The sequence below is a fragment of the Solenopsis invicta genome, chromosome 4 (assembly GCF_016802725.1).
Source record: "Solenopsis invicta isolate M01_SB chromosome 4, UNIL_Sinv_3.0, whole genome shotgun sequence".
NCBI lineage: Eukaryota > Metazoa > Arthropoda > Insecta > Hymenoptera > Formicidae > Solenopsis > Solenopsis invicta.
In genome coordinates this window covers 26,327,004-26,352,286 of record NC_052667.1, presented here as the reverse complement: position 1 = coordinate 26,352,286, position 25,283 = coordinate 26,327,004, and the positions used below count along the sequence as shown (strand labels likewise).

Sequence of the window (25,283 nt, the reverse complement as noted above, 5' to 3'; positions counted from 1 at the left end):
GCGTGGTTTTTCATGTACTTCTCGAACAAACTTTGATAAGTTACGGGAATTTTGCGAGCACCTTGAATTAATATCGCTCCGAACTAAAAGAGTTAATCCAAGCTTCGCAATAATTTTATTAAGCCGCTAATTAAAAAAGTATTTAGTATCGAAAATTAATATTTTTGAAGAGATAAATCGTGTAAGCGTAAAGAATAATAAAATTTCTTTTCTTATTTCTTTTTAAACAAAATTTATTTCAACGGAGAAACGTGTTTCGTGTCTACGTGATTTTAATTGTGAAATACTGTCGAAAAGATTAGGCGATCTTGATAGAGCTTAGCTATTAGAAAACAAGAAAAATTCGGGGGAATTTAAGTTTGATAAGGAAACGACAAGCTTGCATGGCGAGTGCACGTCTAGAGATACGAATCCACTCACGCGAGTGTCTCACGATGGTTTTTCCTCGAACAACTCGCGAGTGTGTTTACACTGAGACCAAAACGAATACGTTTACCGTGTTACCAACACTGACAAAACCGCACAAATGCATACTACTGTCATAATTGACACGCGCGATTTTTAGTCGCGAGTAGACGCGTAGCTGTCGGACCGGTTTCACCAACGTCAGTTAATGCTAACCGACGTTGCTCGATTCAATCCTTCTTTGTCTACATCGTGACCAATGCAGCGATCTACAAGGAGATGAGGCATCAATCAATCTGTATTTAAGATCGATGTTCGTAAAGTTTGTTGACAATGAATTTTTCAAGTTGTTTTTTTTTTCTTTTTTTTCCTTTTATTTCGTATAATGAAACGCGCGTGTATATATTCGGGTTTCGACGGAAAGATAAAATATGAGCGCAGATCAAGAAAGGAAGTTTTTATATAGAAGCTTCAATCTCGATCCGGAGATTGGGGGAACTCTTAAATCTGTCATGGCGTTCATGGTCAATAAGAAAAGGGCAAGGCGAAATAGCTACGCAAGCCGGTAACTCCAATTAATTCCAAGTTCTCTGCACCGACAGCAATTTGTATCTTTCGCGAACTGATGAATTTAGTGGATTCGCATGCTTCGATAAATTTTCGATATTCCGAGATTGAAACAATATTACAGAAAATTTGATAACGTCCGGCATATTGACAATATTACCGAACGTTGAATGACAAATGTTGAAGAATCGTCGATATGAGAATTATTGATGAGACGATAAACAGAACATTTTTCATATGGGGCAATCAATTTCACGACTATTCCAACTTGTGCAACGTATTCATAATTTTTTTATAACTAAATGAATCTCTCATCAAATGTTCATAATGAACGCAAAGAAAATTTTTCCAATAGATAAAATATGACAGAATGACTCCTGCGGAAATCTAGATCGTTTTTATCGATTCTGAACTCTGTCTCTTTTGTCGAAGTTATTTTTTTTTTTGCGCGTTTCAATATTTTTCCAATAAATTGTTTTAAAGTTACGCAAAAATAAATGAATTAACGACAAGTGTGTTGGCTTATCGCGAGACGTCGATAGTGTTACGGTTTTCTTAGGTATTATGACGGGCATATTGTTTCGTAGAACAGCGTCGTTGCATAAAACGATATGTGAAGCTACGACACGTGTTGTCGATGCACCTTTAAGCTGCGTACACATCGTATTCTCGCAAATTGTTAACTTCGCGAGCTAATCAGCTCGCCGAACTGTTTCGCGATTATCTTAACAATTCTTTAATATCAATAAACGACAAATATAGACTTCAAGGTTTATTTTTATTTTTCGGAGTTACAAAAATTTTAACGATAATCAAAATTTTTCGTTCTACGAGCCAGGAGAGTATCAATTATATTTTTCTCTTTGAGAAGCTTAAGAATTTGTGAAAGTGTTTTAATGTAAATTATAATTTTACTTTATTCTTCATTTTATTGTTTCTTTTATATTATTATATAAAGTAAATTTTGAAACTATGTTACGCTAAATTAATTGGCTGTTATATTAAAAATTTATATACTGTTTTTGAAAATAGTATATTAATAAGTAATAATAAATTAATAATAAAAATAGCTTTAAAAAAATGTTGTGTTTGATAAAAAAAAGTTATAGATGTATAGATTCTGTTACACAGTTATAAATATTGATTCACGATACATAGTTGATAAGTTAAAATAATAGTCATGGTATTATCAGCGCTCTTATCACTTAGTGCTTTTTTAACATGTGTAAAAAATATCGCGCTTTCTAATTCTATCTGTTTGTCAGCACAGTCATGCGGGCGATCGATAGGAAACGAGCAATTCAATGATAAAAGTGCGCGACGCAAAATAGCATCTTGTTCATACAATCTACAATTTTGAGGTTTTGAGCATCTGACTGATCGTCCCGTGAAAAGGCGCGCTTGTAAAAAGATTCAAAGATCGTTTCTCTTTTTTAGAAGACGCGAGTCAAGGGTGACTTGCTCTTACGAGAGGCCTTTAAACCGTCTACGAAGTCAGGCCGTTCCCCCATTATCCGACTCCTCTGTTCCACGTTCGTAAATATCCGATTGCGCCTACGTTTGTCGTAACGCGAATCACGATTAGCTGTATTTTTCCTTATCCATATCTGGATTATCGAGAAAATTAAGGGATAGCTATTTAAAATTTAGTGAAAAAAAGAATTTAATTCTGTTGGTGTAATAGATTTAATATCATATAATCGAACCCATATGAAATAACCCATATGAAAAAATTTATAGAACAGGATATTACTATTAGAGAACCTGGAATTTTCGAAGAACGTTTATTTTTGAAAATCATATATTTTCATAACATTTTAATGGTATTCAAGGAAAATTTTTGGAATTTTATTTGTAAATTTAAATTTCTCTCTTTCTTTTTTTGACAATTATTTCTTTGACCATTTTTGTATAATTAATTATTTTATAAACAATCAATTAATTAGCATTATGAGTCTTTTGGTATTGTTTCTTTTTAATACTTCCTTAAATTTTATACTCAATTTTTTTTTGTGATTGTATGATTAAGGAACATTAAAAGTTAATTAAAATAAAATACATTTATTTCAAAACTACATTTAAAAATTTTTTAATCTTACCTGGAATTTTAAATAAAAATGTGAATAAAAATTTCCTGGGGAAACTCCGGGAATTCTCAGAGAATTCTTCTACAAAGTTTAAGTAAACAACCTGTAGAAATCAAAATTGAGTAAATTAATTTTTCTAGTTAAAAGTATAGCTGCTTCCTTTTTATAATTTTTTATCGTTGATGTACCATTCACATTTAGCATTTAAGTACGTTTGTGAAAATATTTCTCTGACAATGAGAGTTAAAAAGAAGGATAATTAGCATGTATTATGCGATTCATGAAAATTGACCTTTTTAGAAAATTAATATCAGCTTATTTTGAGGATCATTGGTGTGAATTTGATATTAACAAGAATACGAATATTTTAATATCAGTATCTTTAAAATATCTGTAGCTTTTTTTAGTGGCTATAACTGTCTCTTAACTTGCGGACTCGAGTTCATTGACTCCGCTGTCAATTAATATTAATAATAACGTACGCCAACGCGTGTTAAGAAGTGTTTGAAAAATCTTAAGATACTCAGCGAATGTCGAGGTGTGTTACACCGATGCGCAGAAACTCGATATCGAGAGCAAGATATCAATACTTTAGCATCTGTATTATTTTTAGTACGTCGTATTTTACATCGCCATCGCGCGAGGCACCTCGAAATACTGATATCTTTTTAGTGTCAGTGAAGTACGACAAGAAGATATCGACAGTAAAACATCAATGCATCTTCGCTATTTATTATTTCACCTTGCCATCATACGATGGTACGAACACATGTTGTTAGGGGTGCATTATGCCAGAAATTCCGGTCGCCGACTTAAATCGACGACATTAACCGAAAATAAAACATTGACGTATCAATGGATGACAAAGTATTAACGTTTCGACGTCGTTTAGATATCTCCATCCCCTTCAACGTCACGAAAGTCCGCGGGAAGATACCTGCCGGTCGTATTCTTAACGTTTACTCGAGGGCGAGCACGTGGTGCGGCCAGGGTCGCGCTCCCATTCAGAAAGGAGGTTATACAGCAACGCAGAGAAGAGAGACAGAGAAAGAGAGAGAGAGAGAGAGAGAGAAAGAGAGAGAGAATGTTATACTCGTGACGCCCGTTACATTATCAATTCCGTTATGGCGCCGTATTCGTAATAGTGGAGACGACCCTACGACCGTCTTCGGGGATCCCCCTCGCGGCACCTCCTCTTTCTCACCGACGTGCTTTTACCTCATGTCTCTTTTTCCTTCCTTCTCTTTCTTTCCTCGCCACGTTACTTCTCTTCTACTCCCGTTTTTCTCTTTCCTTCCGCACTCTCTTCCATCTCTTCTTTTTTCTTCTTTTCTTCCTTCTCTCTATATAAAGCACTTTACTTTCCCTCAGTACGCTCTCTTGGCGAGCAACCCCCTTCCCCCCGCCCCCTTGACGTCCTTCTACCCTTCCTCTTTCCGCGTCCTTCTTCACGTTTCCGTGAAACCTTTCCACGAAGGTCGAGCTTTTTTGCGGATTTGCACCTGTTGGACCTCGACCGCGCGCTCCAATCGCTCCCTTATTTCTTCTCATGTAGAAAAGTCGCTCGTTTCACTTGCGAGTCAAACGCGGGTAAGCCTGCGGATTCGACCGATAGATTTCTCGCGTTCAGACTCTTTTCACGTGTCTTCTTCGATGGTCCGACACTTCGGTGAATTATTTATCGACACGAAAACGTATACGGGCAGATCGGTTTGATCGACAAGCAAATTTATTGCACGGGCAAAGACACGCTCCGGAGCACAACACGGCTCCTCGAACGAAAAACGATCTTGGCGGCTCTCAGCTAGGAGAAATGCTACTACACAGTTTTTGGAAACATTAATGCTCGAGAAAGTTTGCCGATAATCTTTATTACTTACAATTTCTGCGGAAATGTCGCAGCTTCACGTTTGTTTGTTTTTTTTTTTGCACATGCGAAACTACGCGAAACTCACACTCGCTGTAATCTTAGAAAATTAGATGTCCTCTTATTTAAAAGTACGAGCGAATACTTTTTACATCTGCAGTCTTGTAAGCACACTCTCCGAGTTTACTCCGGAAGAAACCACGTGATAAAACTTAACTTGGCAATTCGCAGTACGATAATGCAAGTTGTAATAACTTTAAAAACTCGAATTGCATCGCAAATAAAAGCGTCTTCGTCTCGGAAGACAATCGAAGCTGACGATTGATTCTCACGAAGAGCCGTCCAATGAAACTTCTCCAGACAGGCTCGTAGTTGGAGACAATCTACTTACATCGGTCACCTCGCGCGAGGATTATTTTTTTGGCATATACGAATTTCAGAAATTCGATCGCACGTTCGACGCGGCCCGAAAAGAAAACGCAGGTGAGCCGAAACCGGAACCGGAGTCTACCGGCGAGAAGGGGTGGGAAGGAAAACGGGAGAGAGGTTCGGACTTTTTTTCGCCACCGTCTCGCGTCAATTAGTCCGGGATAATTGGTCGGCCGATGCCCTTGAACCCTAAGTATTGATTGGTGAGGTCGGATTCTGCCGGTGTGGCGGGTGTCCCTCTTGCCTCCGAACCGATGGCACCACCCCTATGCATCCACCTCCGAACCGACCAACCAACCAACCACCCGCCCCGTCGCCGCCGTCGCCGCCGACGCCGCCGCCGCCGCCGCCGCCGCCGCCGTCGCTTAACCCCCGCATCAGAACCCCCTTTTGCTCCCCCGCGCGCACAACCCTCCGTCCGTGGTTCTCCAAGTGCCGTCGCCGTTAAAGCACCGCGTGTCGGCAAAGGTTTTTCTGCCCTTTATTTATTTAATTGAACTACGAAACGCCATTTCCCACGAACGCAATCCGAAACCTATCCATCGCCCCCCTTGTCTCTCTCTTTCGCTCGTTCTCTCACAATCCACCCCTTCCGCATCCTTCGTTGTCGAACTCCGGCAGCGACAGCGCGAGCGAAATTCCACCGAGGGAATTCCACCGAGAATCGAACGTCATTTCGTTCGGATACACGGAGATGCGGCTCATTGCACGGTAATTTCATTGCAACGGACGAGACCCCTCGTTGTACGTTCGTGGCCCTCGCCGAATTTGATTTATCGTGTAACGTGCCTGTCTCGCGAGGACATCGATCGCTCTTTGTGCGTTTACAGTTGCGGAACATCTACCAGTTTTCCTAATATAATTGAGCACATTAATAAGTCGAGCATAAAACATTTTTTTAAAGAAACTGTTTAATCACAATGCATACACGTAATTGATCAAAATGTAAAATAAAATTAAGTAAAGCTTCGATTTTTAATTTCTAACAATTGCATAATTTTTAGTTATAATTAATTTCATGTATGCATAATAATTTGGATCTTGCTTTTTTTTTATTTGCCAAAAATATATATAGTCATACATTTGGTCAATTTATTAAGCTTGAGCAAAAAGATTATTAGTGTTAAAAAATTTTTTTATTACGAAGTTACAGGCAAATCTCTTTTCTTTTTCTTATCTACATTCATCGTTATAAATTACTTACACTTAAATTTCTCGCTGCTTTATAAATTTTAATCTGACTGATTTTAATTCTGAAGTTAAAGCATACGGAAAAGAATGAATGTTAAATTTGAAGGCAGTGGTATTGCGAGCATTGTAGTGCGCAATGCAAATTTACACATGGAAGTTCCACTGCTAAAATTTCCGTAATTGCGAGGCATTACTTTAAATTCCTCTCTATATACCGAGAAACCGTATAATGAGTAGAGATTGACACAAAAATTCGACAATTCTTATTATTACAAATCCATTATAGTATTGCGGCGTCATAAAATTGGATGCTTGACAATATTTTGCCCCAATTACGAATCGCTCGATCCGATCCATTAACCGAGAGAAAACGAATGCTGTTAAAACGGACAATGTGCACCAAAATTATAACGCGTCATGCATTGTTATCGAGTGTCCTTCAATTACACGGCGAAAGCGGTTGTAGCAATGGAAGAATAGTGACGGAGACCTTTTCTACAACCGACTTTATTCCACAGGTTTATCGCTTTTCCGAAAGACTCGGAGAAAAACTCGGAAATATTGAGAAATTGCTGAAATTGTACGATTTTTTTTTTTTTTTTTTAAATATTGCTATCAAGTTAAAAATTTGGATCTCGATAATTTACATGTAAATTAATATCAAATTTATAAATTAACATTATTAGTAAATTGCAAAATATTGTTAGAAGGTATCGATACTGCGCCTGTAATAAATAACGCTTTTTATTTTCTTTAGCACGCGTACACAATATTGAGATTAAATTTCCTTTGCATCTTCAATCTCTAAGAATGACGTTAGAAGAATCTAGGGGTCCTATCGCACGTTTGATGAGATCAATTATTACTGCGTTTGGCTCTATGAGTGCATTTCGGGCCCACGATCTGTGGCGTAATCCTCTTCGCCGAAAGTCGCACCACTGTCATCACCGTCGTCATCCTCGTCGGGGAGGGTGGACGTTCGCTCGCTTCCTCATTCGTCCCGACGGAGACGCTCGATTATCGCATGCCCCGCGACCCGACCAGCGCCATCAAACTCCCCGAGCCGCCGAGATCGAAGATCCGCGGACGTTTCGGGCGGCCGTGCACACGCCCGGCCGTAACGAGCCGGCGAACGAGCGAAAGCACGAGAGCGACAGGGTGAGAGAAAGAGGGACAGGCGGACGCGTGTGCGCGTGTGGAAACGCTTGGAAGTCATTGGTGTCGAAGCCGTCGCGAACACCGAGAGAAATAAGAGCGAGAGAGAGAGAGAGTGTGTGTATGTGTTGTGTGTATGTGCGCCTGTCAGGGGTTGGGGGTGGTCGATACGGCCCTGGGGCCGCGACAGCCGCGTCGGAGGCCTCCCCATTCTTCCTGCAGGCGTTTTTGCCTCCGCCACGTTTCAGCCCTCTCCGCCGCAACCCTCTTTCCTGCGCGCGCCATCCTCCTTGCTCTCAATTCCCTCTTATTCCCTTGTTTGCATCTCTCCTTTTCTCTGTAAATTTTTCTCTCTTTATCTCTCTCTCTCTCTCGTTCCCCATCTCACTTCTTCCTTTCTCTGTCACTCTTCTTTCTCTTTCTATCTTTTGTATTCTCTCTCTCTCTCTCTCTCGCTCTCCTTGTCACACTCTCTCTCAATCCATCCAGCCCGATCTGCCATCTCACACCCTCCGATTCTCCACCCACGCAACGCGTTCCAGCCGCCACTGACACCCTTCCCCCTCCCCCCGGTGCAACCTGCCTCTGTCCCCTGGTTCTCTTCCACCTTCTATCCCCTCTGCCTCCCTGTTACTCCACCGCGGTGCCACTCTCACGCCGCCGGCAACCGCGCAGACCCCGCCTAATCGTGCCACCCCCGGCTTGATTAAAGAACAGAGAGCGGCTCCGGCGTGCGAGGGTCGCTGCCGTTAGGTCTTCTCTCTTCCGCTCTCTTGCTTCTCCTTGCCGTGTCTCTCTCTCTCTTTTTCTCTCTCTCGTTTCTTTGCTTTGCGTCATCGCTCTTCTTCTCTTGGTCATCGTCCGTAGGACGATCCTATCGGGCAAGGTCCTCTATACAGGTCGGCCACGTGGACGTCCCGACGTCCCGAGAAGCCACGCGACTTGACGCGGTTACGCCACGCGGAGGTGGCGTCCATCATCTTCCTCCTCGTGACCTCACTTCCTCCTCGTTTCGCCGTTCATTCGTCTCTTAAACTTCACTCCCCTACTCCCGCGCAACGAGATTTCAAGGTTACTTCGCGAGGACGTTTATCGCGAACTTGTAACGAGTCCTTACCAGTCTTTCATACATGTCGTATATTTATTTAAAAAAAAAAAAAATATATATATATATATATATATATCAGATCCAGGCTTTGTCCTAATACAAATTTATTATAAACGCTCAATTCATAATACTTTTAAACTTATGTCAAGAAAGTCGCGTGTCTTGCAAATTTTTAAATTAACCATAAATTTTGATTTGAGAAATGCAAACACACGTTTATCGTACATATATTATATATTAATACAACATTTTTATAAAACATTTCATTATATTATGGTTTCGATAACATCGAATATCCGCTCAGCTTCATCGGTCCTGAACCTGCGAAAATAGCCGTCTCCCTTTTCTAACTATCTCGCACACCTTGAGCTCGTGAAAGCTGAAGGGAAGCAGGCGTCTTCTCGACATCGGTTTTCTAAAATGCGATTTTCACCGGAGTCGTGTCGCGTCTCGTCACGGATTGTCGTCGCCGCTGCAACGCCCGCCGAAACTGGCTCGCCGGCGCTGATTTTCAGGAGCGACGTTTGGTGGGTGGACGAACGGTGCTCGACGTCGACGCCGCCGCCGCCGCCACCGCCGCCGCCTCCGCCGCCGTCGACGCCCGTCGCCGAGATGAAATTGCACCGCCGCCGGGCGGAACGAGATGCTGGGACGACGAGCTCTCGCGCGAGAAATATGCAAATCCAATCGGACCGGACCCGCGCGGTCCTTCGTCCGCCACTCGCAAAGCGGTTTACCGAAATGAGTATTTTTCTATTCCGCGCCCGCGCCTTGATTCCCCGAACGCGCTGTTTTCCGCGCGCGTTTTCCACACACGGCTCTCACCTCGATTATACAGTCCCGTTAATTAACGAATTAATCGCGTGGCGAACGTGTGGCAATTCCTCCACGCGACGGACGCGCTAACCCGCAAACGTCAATCCTTGAGACTCGACAGTAATTTTTAATACGAAAGCTCGTGCAACAAACGCGTTAGAAATTAATCCAAATATTTTAATATTTTAATTAATACTGTAATTAATATACTATTAATATTTTGTAGCATAAGAAACACGCCCTGATGGTTTTAGAAATCACATGTGTTTCTGAACAAGTCCGCGTGTTCTCTATTAAATACGTTTTTAAAGGTGGCTCACGCAGCCAGCGACGCGTGACTTTTGAAGTTACACGCCGATCCGTGGCGACTCACAGTGTTTTTTGTTTATTCCACAGTCGCTCTTGAAGACGGCCGACCAGCTAAAGATCAAGGGCTTGTGCGAGGTGCCGGAGAACAGGGACGGTCCGCCACCCGTGAGCCTGAGCTCGCCGCCGAGGGAGTCCGGCACCCCGAGGTTGAACTACACGAAGCTGAAGAAGCACCATCAACGGTACAAGAGACCCAGAATCGAGCGGCCCACGTTCGAGCCGCGCTCTGCCGATCCGAGACATTACGATCGCTACAAAGAGGAAGAGGCCAACAACGATTACAGCCGCGATAACAAAGAGGTAATTTTTGAGACTAATAAAAGTTGAAGAAGATATCTGTTCAATAAGAGCCGGCACTGAATATTTTCTGAGCAACTAATCAGTTTTATTAAATTCAAACGATCGTAAACGGTGTATTTTAGAAACTCTAACTTTACGCGTACATATAATAATACAATTATTATTATAACTTTTGAGAGACACAGCGAAACTTTTCAATTCTCAGCTACTGTAGCGGTACTCTGTTATAAATTCTTAATTCTAATGGATGTTTTATGAATAATGAAAGAAGAGTATTTCGCGTTTATACATTTTCTATAATGTGATATGTAAAATTTTAAAATTAAAAAAAAATTTTTTCTAAATTAATTATTCAATCATGTCTTTATAATGTTTTATATTATAAATACAAACACGAATATAAATAAATTAAATAATTAAATTTATTTTTATAACGTAATGTAAATATTATTTAGAATTTATTATTACATAATTTATAATATTATTTACAATATATTTGTAATATAATTAAATTATAATATCATGTTCTATATAGTTCTATATAATTCTAATATTTTTAGGAAATTTTTTTTAAGTTAATGCTTGACCAGAGATTATTTATTATATTAGATTATTAATGCAGCATGATCCATTATCCAATATTTAATTCTTGATAAAAACTTATTATAGACAGCTTGATGAAAATATAATAATATAAATTGTATTTATCACAAGAAACACTTATATCATGGGAAAATTATCGCAGTGTGGATAGTTTATTCGAATTTAAGTAGCAGAGAATTGATCGTTTGAAAAAGACGAAGTGAGGAAAACGCAACGGCTATCCCACGTCGGTGGGTTCGATCTCGTCAGGGTCGACGCTAAATTCGTACCGGATATTCCACAGAACCATCGGGACTGGCAAGCTGAAGATGAAGAGTGCACGGAGACAGCGACAGCAGCAGTAGCACTGGAAACTTGCCAGCGTAATAATAATAACAATAACAACAACAACGGTAACGGCACGAGTAACAACGGTAAGTAGATCAATTGAGATTTTTGCCCCACGCCTGGAACTTTATTGTCGAACTTTATTTTTTCCTTCACGTGTATCTCTCGCAAAACGTGAGTCTCTTAATCAATTTGTTATTTTAATGAAAATTTCGCGTCGTATCAATTTTTCTATTTTCTTGTTTATTGATATTTTTTTAAATAAATTTTCTTTAGTACACACATGCGTATTTTACATTTCAATGTAAATAAATAACTTATCATCAGACTTGAAAAATAGGAACGAAAGACACTTGCGTCACGATTATTCGGAAGCTTCCAGGTGTGGGGCGATTTACCGTTTTCAGGATCAACCGGGACGGACCCTTTTCACGTCGAATAAAAAGGTGACATGTTCTGTCACACAGGGCTAGGGCACTATGGCCACCATCCGGATCCCGGAGAGGTCGATTTGCCCCCCGAGACCCAACCCACCCCACCCAGCGCCACCCTGGTCGGTACCACCATTACCCACCTGAGAGATCCGGATCATCATTCTACAGGTATAAAACTTTACGATTCTTGAGTGCCGTTTCTTACCTCGGGAGTAGCGGTTCTCGACGACGATCGTCGCAATTGTACACGAGTGTAAAATGAAGTAAGATAATCGCTTTTAATCCCTTCCGAATTCATTCGTTTTCTTTCTTGCCAATTTTTGTTAATGAACAACACTAAATGAAACTGGGGCAGAGTCCCGATGGACTCGTTGCGAAAAGATATTGTGAAACACATATATCTCGCTTCTTCGTTAGGGTAATAAAGGGAGAACGATATGCATATTTTAAGGACTATAAAGGACCCTTTTTTGAGCGCGCAAATGTAGTAAAAATACAATTTCCACTCGAGACGATAACGTTTAATAAATGTGTGTGTGTTACTCGGAATATATACAGGATTTTCGAATATTTATCGGAGAGGAGGAAGAAAAGTTTATAAAATAATTTAATTGCGTTTTATATCAATTTTACTGAATCGACTCGTCTATTTTAATATTTCTTTGCAAATATTTCTTCTCTCTTATCGACTTTGAACGGTACAGAACGTGCGTCACTTTCGCGAATCCCACACTTCGATAACCAAATATATCCAATTCCAATAGTATAGGTGATCATCGTGTCTTGTTTCGCCCATCTCGCGTGATAGAAGTCTCCCGTTTATTCGGTCCGTTCAACGTCGTACGCTTTCATTCGTGCTTCAGACATGAGGGCGCGGCGTAGGGTAAAACACTACCGGGCTGAAAGTGCAGCCCGGTCATTAGGCGGACAGGGAATCAAAATAATTGGCCTAATCATGCTTAACTAGTCGCGATTAGATTTGCGTTGCTCGGTCCGTAGCAGCCCACGCAGCCTCATTTAGCGTCCTTCCGCGTCCAGTTTCGCCTTCGACAGCGCTCGCTTATCGATCCTCAGGTACCATCGAGGCTTACCAACTAACTTCCGCGAGTCCCACGGCGAAGATATATACCGTCGCGAAAATTATATCTAGTTTCCTCGGCGCGAAGCGCCAATAGCAGTGGCGTGTCATGCCCGTTTTCCGCGATCTGTTTGCAGAGATTCAGAATTGCGACGCCGTCAAAATCAAGTTCGAGACGCTGCACACGATGGACTCCTCGGACACGATCGACATAGACAGTCACATGTCTGATCGGGCGAGCGTGAGCTCGAAGAATGCCGCCGACAGTGACAACATGATGATGATAACACCGGAATTGCTGGGACTGATGCCGTCGGGAAGCTCCGGCCAGTCGGACTCAGGTGAGAACAATTCGAGGGGGCACAGCGGACAATCCAGTTCGCATCACCACGGCTCGAAGTCGTGGACGCAGGAGGACATGGACGCAGCTTTAGAAGCGCTGAGGAATCACAACATGAGCCTGACTAAAGCTTCGGGTAAGAAAAGAAATGTATTCCGAATTTCAATTTTTACTCGTTTGTCTGTTGCTGATTATTTGATATTACCAAGAAATTATCAAAAATTTGACTTTTAATTGAAGAATGATTAATTTTTTTTCTGTATTATATATAGAGTTTATAATTTCTATAGTGAATAATAACTATTGTCAGTCAGTGTAATATAATATGTAACTTATATACATATATTTATGACTTGTGTAAAATAAAAAAATTAAAAATCTAGTAAATTTAATGTTTAACAAATGTAGCTCATAACATTAACGATACTGTGTATAAAATAAATTAAATGAACAAATTTATAAACATTTCAGCAACATTTGGTATTCCCTCGACAACTCTGTGGCAACGGGCACATCGACTGGGCATCGACACACCGAAGAAGGACGGTCCCACGAAATCCTGGAGTGACGAGAGTTTGAATAACGCTTTAGAAGCGTTACGCACCGGCTCCATTTCGGCTAACAAGGCGTCCAAAGCGTATGGCATACCTTCCAGTACGTTATACAAGATTGCTAGGAGAGAAGGTATCAGGTTGGCCGCACCGTTCAACGCGAGTCCCACCACGTGGACGCCCGCTGATCTGGACCGCGCTCTAGAAGCAATAAGATCTGGTCAGACGTCTGTTCAGAGAGCGTCGACGGAATTCGGTATACCTACGGGGACTTTGTATGGAAGATGCAAGCGGGAAGGAATCGAGCTTAGCAGGAGCAATCCCACGCCGTGGAGCGAAGACGCTATGACTGAAGCTCTCGAGGCTGTCAGGTATATATAATAAGTGACTCTTCTCTATCGCTCATCTTTCTGTTCAATAAAATTGATACGCTATAATTAGATTGATATATTTCAACTACTCAATTTGAAGAAATTTATTAATTGTAGATTAAATTATTCAATATATAACCATATATTTCATTTAATGCATATATTTTGAAAACTTAAAACGATTATAAAAACTTTACAAAGTTTTGATTTTATAGAACGATGTATAAAACTCGAATGAATCTTTTATAGCTAATGCAAATTTTTGATGCAAGATAATCATTTTGCTCCTGAATTTTACTATTGCAGATTAGGTCATATGAGTATAAATCAAGCGGCAATCCACTACAATCTGCCGTATTCGTCATTGTACGGGCGCTTCAAGCGAGGCAAATACGAGGAACCCGTCGTCGGCGATCTCTCGCAGGATGGCACCAATCCACATTTCCATCAGAGTCCCAACCAGAACCACTCATCCGCCCTTCCAGATCAAATGGCTTACCCGGGCAGCTGAAACTTACCTCTTTACTAGAGTATTAAGTTAGCTTAAGCTCCGAACTTTTCGATTCGCGGCAGCTCCTCAAACAACTCTTTAAAAAGCAAACACACGCGCGGACGGCATTCTAAGAGATTAGATACCGATCAGTGAGATAGAATGTCATTACAAAAACACACTACGATAGCGAAGGATGAAGATTTACGCGCAGTATTAAAAGTGGATCGCCGTAAGCAAGCATTATGTACATTGTATGATTTTTATGTCGGAACAAGAAACTTAGACTATACTAATTTATAAGAGTTATTTATAAAAAGAGCACATTGTACAGAGACCGAGGGGGGTGCCCCAACGAAAACTACTTTAGCACTTAAGTCACTTATGAAGCGTTAGGTGAGAATAGATATAATGAATAACGGACAGCAGTATCCTGTTGGGCGAAGTCAAACAAGAAATGCCATTCATCGTAGCGATTGACAACACAAGAGATTGTAGCGATGATTTCTTGAAAGTATCTTCAAAGTTTAATCTCTTATGTTTTACATCGTCTTACTTTGATAAAATTCGTGCACTGAATTCTTGAATTGAAATGTTTCTTGCATAATTTCGCATAACAGAGGATACATTCGTGAGCATATGTCGATAGGGAAAAGATCCATAAAATTTGAATACGTAATGATGACATTTGTTATAATACGAATGGCTGAAATGGAATGATATAAGAACAAAATTACGATTTAAAGGATTTATAAACGATTTTATTCTTTTGACGTGTCATTTCCGCGTTTTATCTTGCGCGAAATTGGCAAACATTTTACGTATTTATGTTGTATAAAAATGTGATTAAGTGAGTCAATACTTTGAAACTAAAACAACTCGTGTCTATTCATAGAACGACATTGGCTATTCTAGTTCGGTAGTATTGCGACGTGAAAGCTTTCTTCGAGGAAAGAAGAACTTATGTGCTAATAATTTAAAACATATTCCATATAAAATGGACTGATAATGATTAGGGTTTTTATTAATTTTTGTATTATTGAGAAACTTCCGTTTCATTTGATTTTATTAACAAAAGAGGGATTGTAAAAAGAAAGATAAGTTTTTCACGAAGGATAAGATGGTAAATATTTACAGAATAGGTAGATATGGCTCTTAACAGTTTCTTAGAAAAATTTAAGATTCCCTCTCAGCTCAACTGCCACTCGTATAAATATGTTACACATATTATTAATTTATCATGCTCACATCAACTATATTACATAAAAATATACATAATAGATATATGCTACTTATAAATACATATATATATGTACAGTTTATATATATTTTAAATTAAAAAGTAATGCAATCAAAGAAGCGTTTTTGATTTGTATAAGTCTTTAATATTTTTTCTCTTTATTTTCCAATTAGGTAAATCAGTTTTTACGACTCCTACTAATTTTATACGACAGCTGTGAAAACAAAAATATTTGATTTGCTGAAAATGTTTATTATAAAATTATTATTATAGATACATGTTTATTATAAAATAGCATATAATTTTGAGTATAAAGTACATGTTTCAAAATGAATGTTTTAAAATATTTTAAAAATATATCGATTTCATATAGCATAAATGTTTTTATCGAAAAACTTTTTGTTTTATCAGTAAAGTTTTTTCGTGTTATTTTTCTTTTTAATAATTAAGTTCATTCTCGAAGACTTTAATCTTAAACAGATGTATCCAGTGTTTACCATCTGGATAAGACCATCGCTTAAGGGCCTTATTCTTAAGCTGAGTTGAAAATCCAGGACGCGTAGGCAGTAAACAAAAAGTATTTCTAACGAATATAGGATCTACAAAGTATCCATGCTGATGATTGACATATTCTATCATAGTGTTCATAGATTGACTCAAGCAAATAAAATCCCATATTTGAAGATGTTGGATCATCTCACCCAGACCTATTCCACCAGCATGCCCCCATACAGGTACTATAAATAAAAAGAATTTGCATTTCGCAAAAATTGACAAAAAGTCATATAATAATTCTCTGAATTATTAAAATCTAAAAAATATAATTATCGTCGATTGTAAACTTACTGTTGTGCTTTTTTGCCATAAAGTATACAGCTAAGGCTTCGTTAACTCCACCGAGCCTTCCCACGTTAATTTCCCAGAAATCGATGTTTTCTTCTTTTAAGAATTGTTTGAATTGTACGCGGTTTGCGCATGTTTCACCGCAGGTCACTTGCACCGAAGGTTTAAGCTTTTTTAATGACTTTCGTATTTTAGCATAAGCTGAGACATTGTCGGTGGATGTTGGTTCTTCTATGCATACGGGAAGAGTTTCCTTGAAACTTGTCACAGCACTTATCGCTTCTTCGCCGTCCCAGAATTCATTCGCATCCACCAGGATTTTCTTCTTTTTTCCTATCGTGCTACGTATCACTTTATATTTCTTGAAGCTCTCGCCAACTGAGCGACCCACAGATATCTTAAAGGTGTCAAAGTTGAGTTTCTTAAATTTCTTGGAGCTACTTATAATTTGTTGCTCTTTAAAACTCCACCATCCAACATCAGCTGTGTACATGGGATATCCTATTCTTTGTAATATCCCCTCATTTTTCTTTTTGTACGATTCGTTTTCCTTAAGCATTTGAATTGCCTCCTCTTTGGTCACCACATCTGTACTGTATATACAAAAGAAATTTCAAATAATTAATATAAGAATTCAGAATTAAAAAAAATTTTTTTATCGTAAATAATAAATTTTTCTCGGAACTTTTCATATAAATTTTTAAGTTCTCTTCAGAATTTTTGTATAATTTTATAACTTTTTAGAAAATTCCTTTGTAAGAATCTTGGAATATTTCAGAATTCACACATATGAAAAATTCTGAAAAAAAGATGTAGACTTTCTCAGTATTTCTAGAAAGTGCTCCAATTCATATAAAGATTCTGAAAAAAATTTTCACCAGGCATATTTAATATAATGATGTATTAATATTTTTACAATACAATTGAGGCATAAAACGTAACGTTGGATGAAACAGGATTTGTATCTAAATTCTTACATGTATCTAAAATCTATCGTGGAAACAAGCTGTTCAGGTGTCATTTCAGTAAGCAGCTGCCAGACAGGTTTTTTCTCGAAACGTGCCCACAGATCCCATAATGCATTCACGATGGCTGCTACAGCTAGATGTACCACACCACACTCCGGCCCTAACTAAAATGTTATATAAATTACATTTTGTGTCATACTTTAAATAGTACAATAAATATTTGTCACTTGTTTCCTTATACGTTACATGTCGTAATTCCGGGTCGTTCGTTAACTCTCTCCAAAAGAATGCAAAATTTGAGTAAATCTCCTTAATCTTTCGATTCTTTACAAGTCTGATTATGTGTTTGCACGTTTGCACCACTATAAAATTTATTTATTTATTATAATTAACATATTATCAATAATGGAAACGAGAAAGAGAAAATTAATATTATTAATAAATACCAAATTCATTTCCTCTTCCCAAAGTGCTTGTGATGCCGTATCCCTTCAAGTCATTCTTGTTAGTTTCAATTATTACGTACGTAACAGCGTGATTGGGTTTGTCATGCTATTACAAATAAGAGTCGATTACGTTAGATATAATCCTGACGATAATTCGAAGATAATAAAAAAGAGGAATTATACACGCGCAAATAAGTCTATTTTATTAACGTTAAAATTATAAGAAAATTAATGTTACAATGCATACCATTGAATCGCTTCCAATACACCGAAGCGATGTCGGAAATCTTATATCGTGCACTTTAATCTCAGTAATTGTTACGTCTGTCATTTTCCTGTATCGTAGCAATACTCGCGAATAAAATTGACGACAATAACGACGTGACTGAATCATTATCTTCAGGAAACATCCTTATTGCTTAAAGTATACACACATATACATATGTATATGTATATAAACATAGCAAATGATCTGTCATCAGAACAAATTTGTGTTTATAAGGATTCAGATCGATTTGGACGAAGAAGTAAACAGTTCGTAATTTGTATTCGTTTTATTTTGCGTACTCGTGATTGAAGTGGATTTTAAATTTCTTGCGTATGTTGTCTTGATGCGCTGTATTAAATAAATGCAACGTTCAAAGATAATTTTCGTACAAAGAGTTATAATCTCGTATCGCTATTAAATACGTATTTAAAAATTGCCATACATAATTTGATTCGTAATTAAATATCGATTTGTCACAATTTGTGATTCTATATAGAATTTTTAAAAAACATTAAAGTTATGTTGAAAAATCTGAATTACTATTGGACCTCTAAACTCTAAACTGTACGCCAACCGCGCCATACTGTATTGTACAGTGTACGCCATTTATATTTCATAAATTGTACTAATCGTCAAAATTATCGGGAACGTATATCAGGGTAGGAGGTAAAAAGATAGAGTCGATATCCCGTACGCTTTCTCCCGTCTCTTTCAAGATGCAATTGTTAACAGATGGTAACATAAATTTGAGAATACAGGCGTGTACGCGTCTTTCTAGACTCTCAACAAATCGCCAAGTTATTCGAGAAACATGCTCGGCGAAGAGCTTGTCAAAGCAACCCCAGTTACACGTGACCGGCGCGCTCATTGGTCGTCGTGGGTGGTGATCAGGGATGCATTGATGCGCTCTGATTGGCCGAAGGGTACGCCTTGGTGGAGAAGGAAAAATCAAAAACACATGAGAAACAAGAAGGCTATACTTGACAACCTCCTTGTTGCACATGGTCCTCGGATAAATTTGTGATTTTTCGAGAGTTTAGAAAGCAACGTCTATTATGTATTTCCAACTAACTGTTTGTTACCGTCTATCGATAAGTGCTTCTCGAGACCTATTATCTGAGAACACTAATGTGTACGGTGTAACAGTTTAGAAATGATGCTCCAATAATTTCTGAATAAGCTGTCATTTGATATTATCGAAATTAACATAAATTTCTAATGGCTCAGCAGCTGGCAAATTGCACTTTTTGCAAAATTATTAGAAACGAGGAACCCGGCGACAAAATTTACGAGGTATAAGAGGTTAACCTTAATTATTTGACAGCTCATTTGTGCTATAAGTTAAATAAAATGTACACATTCATAAATTTAATATAGAATTGTGCAAATGTCTGTAACTTACATGACGTATATTTTTTGTTGCTAGGACGATGATGTTACATGTATTAAGGACATTAATCCAGCATCCACGCATCATTATTTGATAATACCAAATAAACATATACGCAATGCGAAAACACTTAAACCTGAAGATTCTGAACTTTGTAAGTATTACAGGTTTGTTTCTATTAACATTTACAAATCAACATACACCAAATAACTGCATAAATTTATAATTTATTTGTTATAATGATTCAAGGAGCATTTAGCAAGTATTTTATTTTTACCCATGTAAAAATATGCATAAAAATGTGTCTCTCTTATTAAAGAATACTTTTAATCTAATTAAGAGTAATTTTCTTTAATCTAAAAGTATTTTTAATATAATAATTGATTATTGATCTTTCTATGGATGATTATTCTTTGATTATATCTAAATTTCAGTTGACAAGATTGTTGCTACTGTAGGCATTATTTCTGAAAAGCTGAACCTTGATCCAGCATCTATACGAACAGGATTTCACTGGCCACCGTTTAATACCGTTGATCATTTACATTTACATGTAATTTCACCAGTAGACAAAATGAACGCTATGAGAAAATTTATGTTCAATCCCAATAACTTTTGGTTCGTGGGTGTAAGTATAGAGATTATAAATCTTATAGTACAAGCATTATAAAAGACAAGTCTTCATTATATCGTTTATCCTTTTACAGACAGATTATGTGAAATCTCGCCTAGAAAATTGTAAACTGTAGAGCATTGTTATAATTTTACTTGTTATTTGTCTTCCTAGTAACGAAATGAAATTCTTGCTCTATACTATTGAAGCATTTAGTGTGGTTGCGGACGTAAATATTTATTGTGGGGTATGGCAAAGTTTATTATTAATGAAAATTAAGTGAAATTGTATATTATATTTTATTTTTATGTACTAAATATATGTACAAAGTGTCTAACATTGTGTGTAACACCGCTTATGAGTAGAATAAATTAAACCGAGTCGAAAAGATCCTGTACCATATTGTAAGTTTTGCAATTTTCATATTAATTAACAAATTGTATTAATTTATAAAGAAAGTCAAATTTGCTTATTTGACTGCCAAATGTAAGTGCATGACGAGATATAACTGCTAAACAGTCATCATTGCTAGGCACACGAAAAGATGTTTAGAAATGTTTTTTTGCGAACAGCACAATTATAGTTGCATGCTATTGCGTGTCTAATGTCTTGTAAATAATAACTTTTATTTAATTTACTCTATATGCTCATAAGCAATATTACATCTAATATCGGACACTCTGTATGTATCTTATTTGTTGTATTTTTAAATGTATATTTTAAAAGTAGTTTTATTTAGATTGTTTTTATAATAAAATATAATAGTACATATAAAGAATTTCTAAAAAGAATCTTTAATCTTTAATCCTCAGTTTTTTCTTTTTCAGTAATTTTGTTTTTCCAATAAAAGCCTTCTGGATACATGTACTCTCTGATGCTCTCTTCCTTAAGTTCAGTCGAGTATCCAGGACGCAAAGGTGGCATGTAATGTGCATTATTAATACGAACAGGATCCACAAAGTGCTCGTGTTGTTGGTCCACAAATTCTATTATACGATCTTGAGTGGTCTGACTTAAGCAAATGTAGTCCCACATTTGAAGATGCTGAATCATCTCACACAAGCCTACTCCACCAGCATGTGGGCAAACTGGTTCTGCAAATAAGAAATTTTTCACATTCTGATTTTCTTTAAATTTATTAGTTTGTCAAGAATAATTTTTTTTAAATATTGAAGAAGGGAAAAATTAAGTACAAAAATTCAAATTATTAATAATTAGTAGATAATTGACTTAGATTTATACTGATATTATACTTACTCTTTAATATGTACGCCATTATATATACAGTTAAGATTTCGTTAATTCCACCCATTCTTGCCGCATCGACTTGACAATAATTGATCGCGTTGCCAGTCAGGAACTGCTTGAACATAATGCGATTTGCGCACATCTCGCCGCTGGCCACCCCGACATTGTACGGCTGCAACTTGGCAAGTATCTTGGAATGCCCGTGAATATCGTCAGGAGAGGTCGGCTCCTCTATCCAAGTGGGTTTAAATTTCACAAGGTGCTGCATCCAGTCAATCGCTTCGTGCACGTCCCACACCTGGTTCGCATCTAACATCAATTTGTTCTCGTAGCCTATCACCCTGCGTATCAGTTCGCATCTTCTAATGTCATCCTCCAAGTTTTGGCCCACTTTGATCTTGAACGCTGTATAACCGAGATCCAAAAATTTCTTGCAGAGATCCTCGAGTTGCTGGTCGTTGTAGCCCAGCCATCCGACCTGCGTGGTATATGCAGGATAGCCATTCTTCAGCAGCTTTATCTCTTGCTCTTTCTTATGTGTTTGTCTCTCTTTGAGTATTTCTCTCGCATTAAACTCGTTCACTACGTCTCCACTACATAGAAATGTATACCCAGAATTCAATTGTGAGCGTAAATGTAACTCAGTGCTTTTGTTTAGAAAAAGTTTTGACTTACATGTATCTGAAATCCATAACGGTAACGAGCTTGTCTGGTGACATGTCTGAAAGAAGCTTCCAGACAGGTTTGCCTTCAATACGTCCCCATAAGTCCCACAATGCGTTTATAATAGCCGCTGTAGCTAGATGTATCACGCCTTTCTCCGGTCCGACCTAAGATATTCAAATCATATTTCGTTAATTATTATGTAATTAACATGTTACTCTATGTTATACGTTACCCATCTCAATTGCGAGTCGCTCGTTAAACGTCTCCAAAATATCCCAAAATTGTCGTAGATCGATGTTAATTCTTTGTTCATTATTATTGTGGCTAGAGACTCACATGCTCGCGCAACTAAAAAAATATTATTAGAATAATATATGAATGTAAAAGTAACGCGCGATATCAAATTCGTTGCCGTTACAGAAAAAGTAATGATTTGCAACCAAGCAACAATAACGACGTTACAAGTAATGCGTTATTTTCCAATTTTGAATCTAAAGTATTATTAATGTATGTTAATAATATACAATACCGATCTCAGTTCCTCTTCCCAGGGTAAACGTAAGACCATATCCTTTATACTTTTTTTCATTTGTTTCAATTGTTACATACACGCAAGAATAATCGGGATCGGTATGCTGTTGTTATTAATAAAAACCAATAGTTATTTAAATATAATTTTGACAATGTACAAAGATATATATTACACATTTATTAATATATGTATAAATATTTTTAATCAATAATTAAAATACATATTAATAAAATATGTATTAGAAGAAGGAAATTTGCCAGTATTAATCATCAGTATTGACATACCACTTTGTTTTTGAATTGCGTGTCTTAAATAAAACTGGCATGATAGGCAGAAATGTTTATCATGTATATTAAGACATATTGATATATATATATATATATATATATATATATATATATATATATATATATATATATATATTAATATGTGTATTACTTGTGAATGTGTTTGTATCAATTTATCAAAATAATGAATATGTTAATGCAAATTCTTTCATAATGCATACCATTGCATCGCTTCCATCGCGGTTTAATGACGTTGGAAATCTTATATCTTTCACATCGACACCGATGATTTTGAGATTGCGTCCAAGGGGAGTATCCATTTCATGAAACTGTACAGAGCACTTCTGAAATGACAACGCGTAACTGACTGAACGATATCTTTGAACTGTTATGTCTCAAACACAAACATCGCTAGTTATCTGCAGAGATAAATATTTGTGTCGTAGGCAACGCGTGATATTATGTTAACAAAGGCTACATTTCAAAATTTGTTTCAACGAATTTCATTCCTTTTAACGTTACATTTAAACTCTATGATGATTGTATTTGATACTTGTCTGATGATACCCAAGCTTCAGTTTTAGCAAAAAAAAGTATGTAAATGCTAAATTACTCCAGCTTAACTATTCCTTTTTTATTTGTTATATAATCTCTTGCGTAGTGTCTTTTAATAACTTTCCTTTCACATTTATTTAAAGTTAAGATTAAATTAACTTAAATTAAAAATTAATTTTGAGCATATATTACATTCATATTAAATTAGAAATTCGTAAGTTTTTAAAATCAGATTACTCAAAACAATTAGTTTATACAGCCTCAAACAAATCTAATAATTTATTTGTACGTTAAGTTTTTGTGAAATAATACAAAGAAATATTTTTTATGTAAGAATTTTTTTCTATTATCTTTTGTTACATAAATAAATTTTTAACTTAAAAAAAAGTTAATAAATTAAAATTTATGTGTTTCAAAAATAACTAATTAAAGTTAGAAATTAAATTATTTAAAATTACCTGAATTAAGTTCAAAGTTATTAATTTTTTAAATTTTATTTTTTAATTTTTAGCTTTTTAACTAAAACATTAATTTGTCTGATGATTTATATTATAACTGTTTTGAGTAATTGAACTTTAAAACTCACGAATTTCTAATTTGATATGAATAAAAATTGTTTTTCAAAATTAACCTTTAATTTAACTCAATTTAATCTTAACGTCATTTTTAACTAGTTAGTTTTTTGTTATATATGTAACTTTAAACGTAAATAAATCGTAATTTATCTGTTCTTGACATTTTAAAGGCTGCAATTATTTTTATAACAATATCGTTGTTTAAAAAAATATCCTTTCTTTACATTTTGAATTTTCCGCCAATTTAAACGTAGGTTGCTTGCTATTCGATGGGATATATAATTGGTTGGATTTAAAAGTAAGAGCCAATCATATAACTGCTACTTTGCCGCTTGATTTTAGGATTGGATTCACTCGCAAGAAAGATAAGTAATACGCTAGTCGTCAGATAGACTAAAGAAAAATACATTGTGTAATGTACGATGATTTATCAACAATATTTATCATTCGCAAAATTTATATGTTTGAAATGTATTACGCGTGTAGCACCAATCGATCGTACATTTTCGAACGGTCAATCGCGTTTACAATTTAGCTACTGAATTGACTCACATCGTGGAATACCGTGCAGGGACACAGCTCCGATCAACTCCGAGTCGAGTGGCGTCGCAACGCATTTTGTTGGTATAGTTTGATAAATACAATCTTGTTTAGCCCAGCTTTTAACGCTTGTCGATCGTAACGTATACTTATTCAATCTCTGCATATCGGTAACCTCCCGTGGCACGTATTTCGCAAGACTTGTGTGACTAAAATGTCCGTCACGAGAGCAGTCGGCACAATTGCTCGCCGCTGGTCGCTCTGTCCACCGTAGCTCCGCTGCAGCTGTCGCACGATCCTTCGTTTTTGGCACTCTCGAAACACTCCCGGTACTCACACGCTTCGGAAACTCGGAATACGAGGCAACGGAGAAGATGCGAAACACGATTGAACGCGACACGACTTCGCACGATGCATCGTATCCGACTGACGTTGACACGACGGACGTTGACACGAACGCCCGACACTTCACTTTCGACATTCCACAGTACTCTCGAAACAATAGCTCGCGTCAAAAACTCGTACGGAACGACGAGGATGCGAGTTGAAAGTTGAAATGCGTCGCGACGCGCCGTCGTACCTAACTGACCGACTGCTGCTATTGCGTAGCCGGCGTGACGCGTG

General features: G+C 37.3%; 4 protein-coding genes across 8 annotated transcripts in view; 2 read left to right on the top strand and 2 right to left on the bottom strand.

The window, feature by feature from the left end:
• Positions 1-16,411, top strand: part of LOC105196312 (protein bric-a-brac 2) — a 59,938-nt gene extending 43,527 nt beyond the window's left edge. For 2 of the 3 annotated variants that reach the window (XM_011162145.3, XM_039447894.1), the window contains exons 4-9: positions 10,022-10,294; positions 11,181-11,310; positions 11,671-11,826; positions 12,874-13,212; positions 13,548-13,998; positions 14,305-16,411. In XM_011162145.3, coding sequence (XP_011160447.1) covers positions 10,022-10,294; positions 11,181-11,310; positions 11,671-11,826; positions 12,874-13,212; positions 13,548-13,998; positions 14,305-14,509 — 1,554 coding nt within the window. In that variant the 3' untranslated portion in view covers positions 14,510-16,411. Of the gene's footprint in view, positions 1-10,021; positions 10,295-11,180; positions 11,317-11,670; positions 11,827-12,873; positions 13,213-13,547; positions 13,999-14,304 lie in introns of those variants that run through there. The other variant, XM_039447893.1, reaches the window with a different exon arrangement.
• On the bottom strand, positions 16,145-18,934 carry LOC105196311 (mitochondrial enolase superfamily member 1). The gene is made up of 6 exons (XM_011162144.3): positions 18,233-18,934; positions 17,986-18,091; positions 17,786-17,901; positions 17,549-17,703; positions 16,575-17,164; positions 16,145-16,465 (listed from the first exon to the last, which is right to left on the bottom strand). The coding sequence occupies exons 1-6, from the start codon at positions 18,377-18,379 to the stop codon at positions 16,167-16,169; spliced, it is 1,413 nt and encodes a 470-aa protein (XP_011160446.1). The 5' UTR covers positions 18,380-18,934; the 3' UTR covers positions 16,145-16,166.
• Positions 18,935-19,021: 87 nt separating this feature from the next.
• Positions 19,022-21,544, top strand: LOC105196308 (histidine triad nucleotide-binding protein 3). Of its 2 annotated transcripts, XR_005574487.1 has the most exons (5): positions 19,022-19,546; positions 19,680-19,797; positions 20,078-20,271; positions 20,351-20,503; positions 21,084-21,544. XR_005574487.1 is itself a non-coding variant. In XM_026132754.2 (4 exons), the coding sequence occupies exons 1-4, from the start codon at positions 19,472-19,474 to the stop codon at positions 20,390-20,392; spliced, it is 429 nt and encodes a 142-aa protein (XP_025988539.1). In that variant the 5' UTR covers positions 19,022-19,471; the 3' UTR covers positions 20,393-20,644. The 2 variants fall into 2 exon arrangements, 1 of the variants encoding a protein (XP_025988539.1); XM_026132754.2 differs by lacking the exon at positions 21,084-21,544 and having other exon boundaries at positions 20,351-20,644.
• On the bottom strand, positions 20,537-23,549 carry LOC105196310 (mitochondrial enolase superfamily member 1). 2 transcript variants are annotated; one of them, XM_011162143.3, is made up of 6 exons: positions 23,211-23,549; positions 22,700-22,805; positions 22,403-22,518; positions 22,180-22,334; positions 21,514-22,097; positions 20,537-21,350 (listed from the first exon to the last, which is right to left on the bottom strand). In XM_011162143.3, exons 1-6 carry the CDS (start codon positions 23,307-23,309, stop codon positions 21,058-21,060), a joined length of 1,353 nt encoding a protein of 450 aa, XP_011160445.1. In that variant the 5' UTR covers positions 23,310-23,549; the 3' UTR covers positions 20,537-21,057. The 2 variants fall into 2 exon arrangements, with proteins under 2 accessions (XP_011160445.1, XP_039303830.1); XM_039447896.1 differs by lacking the exon at positions 22,700-22,805 and having other exon boundaries at positions 23,211-23,352.
• Positions 23,550-25,283: the final 1,734 nt, after the last annotated feature.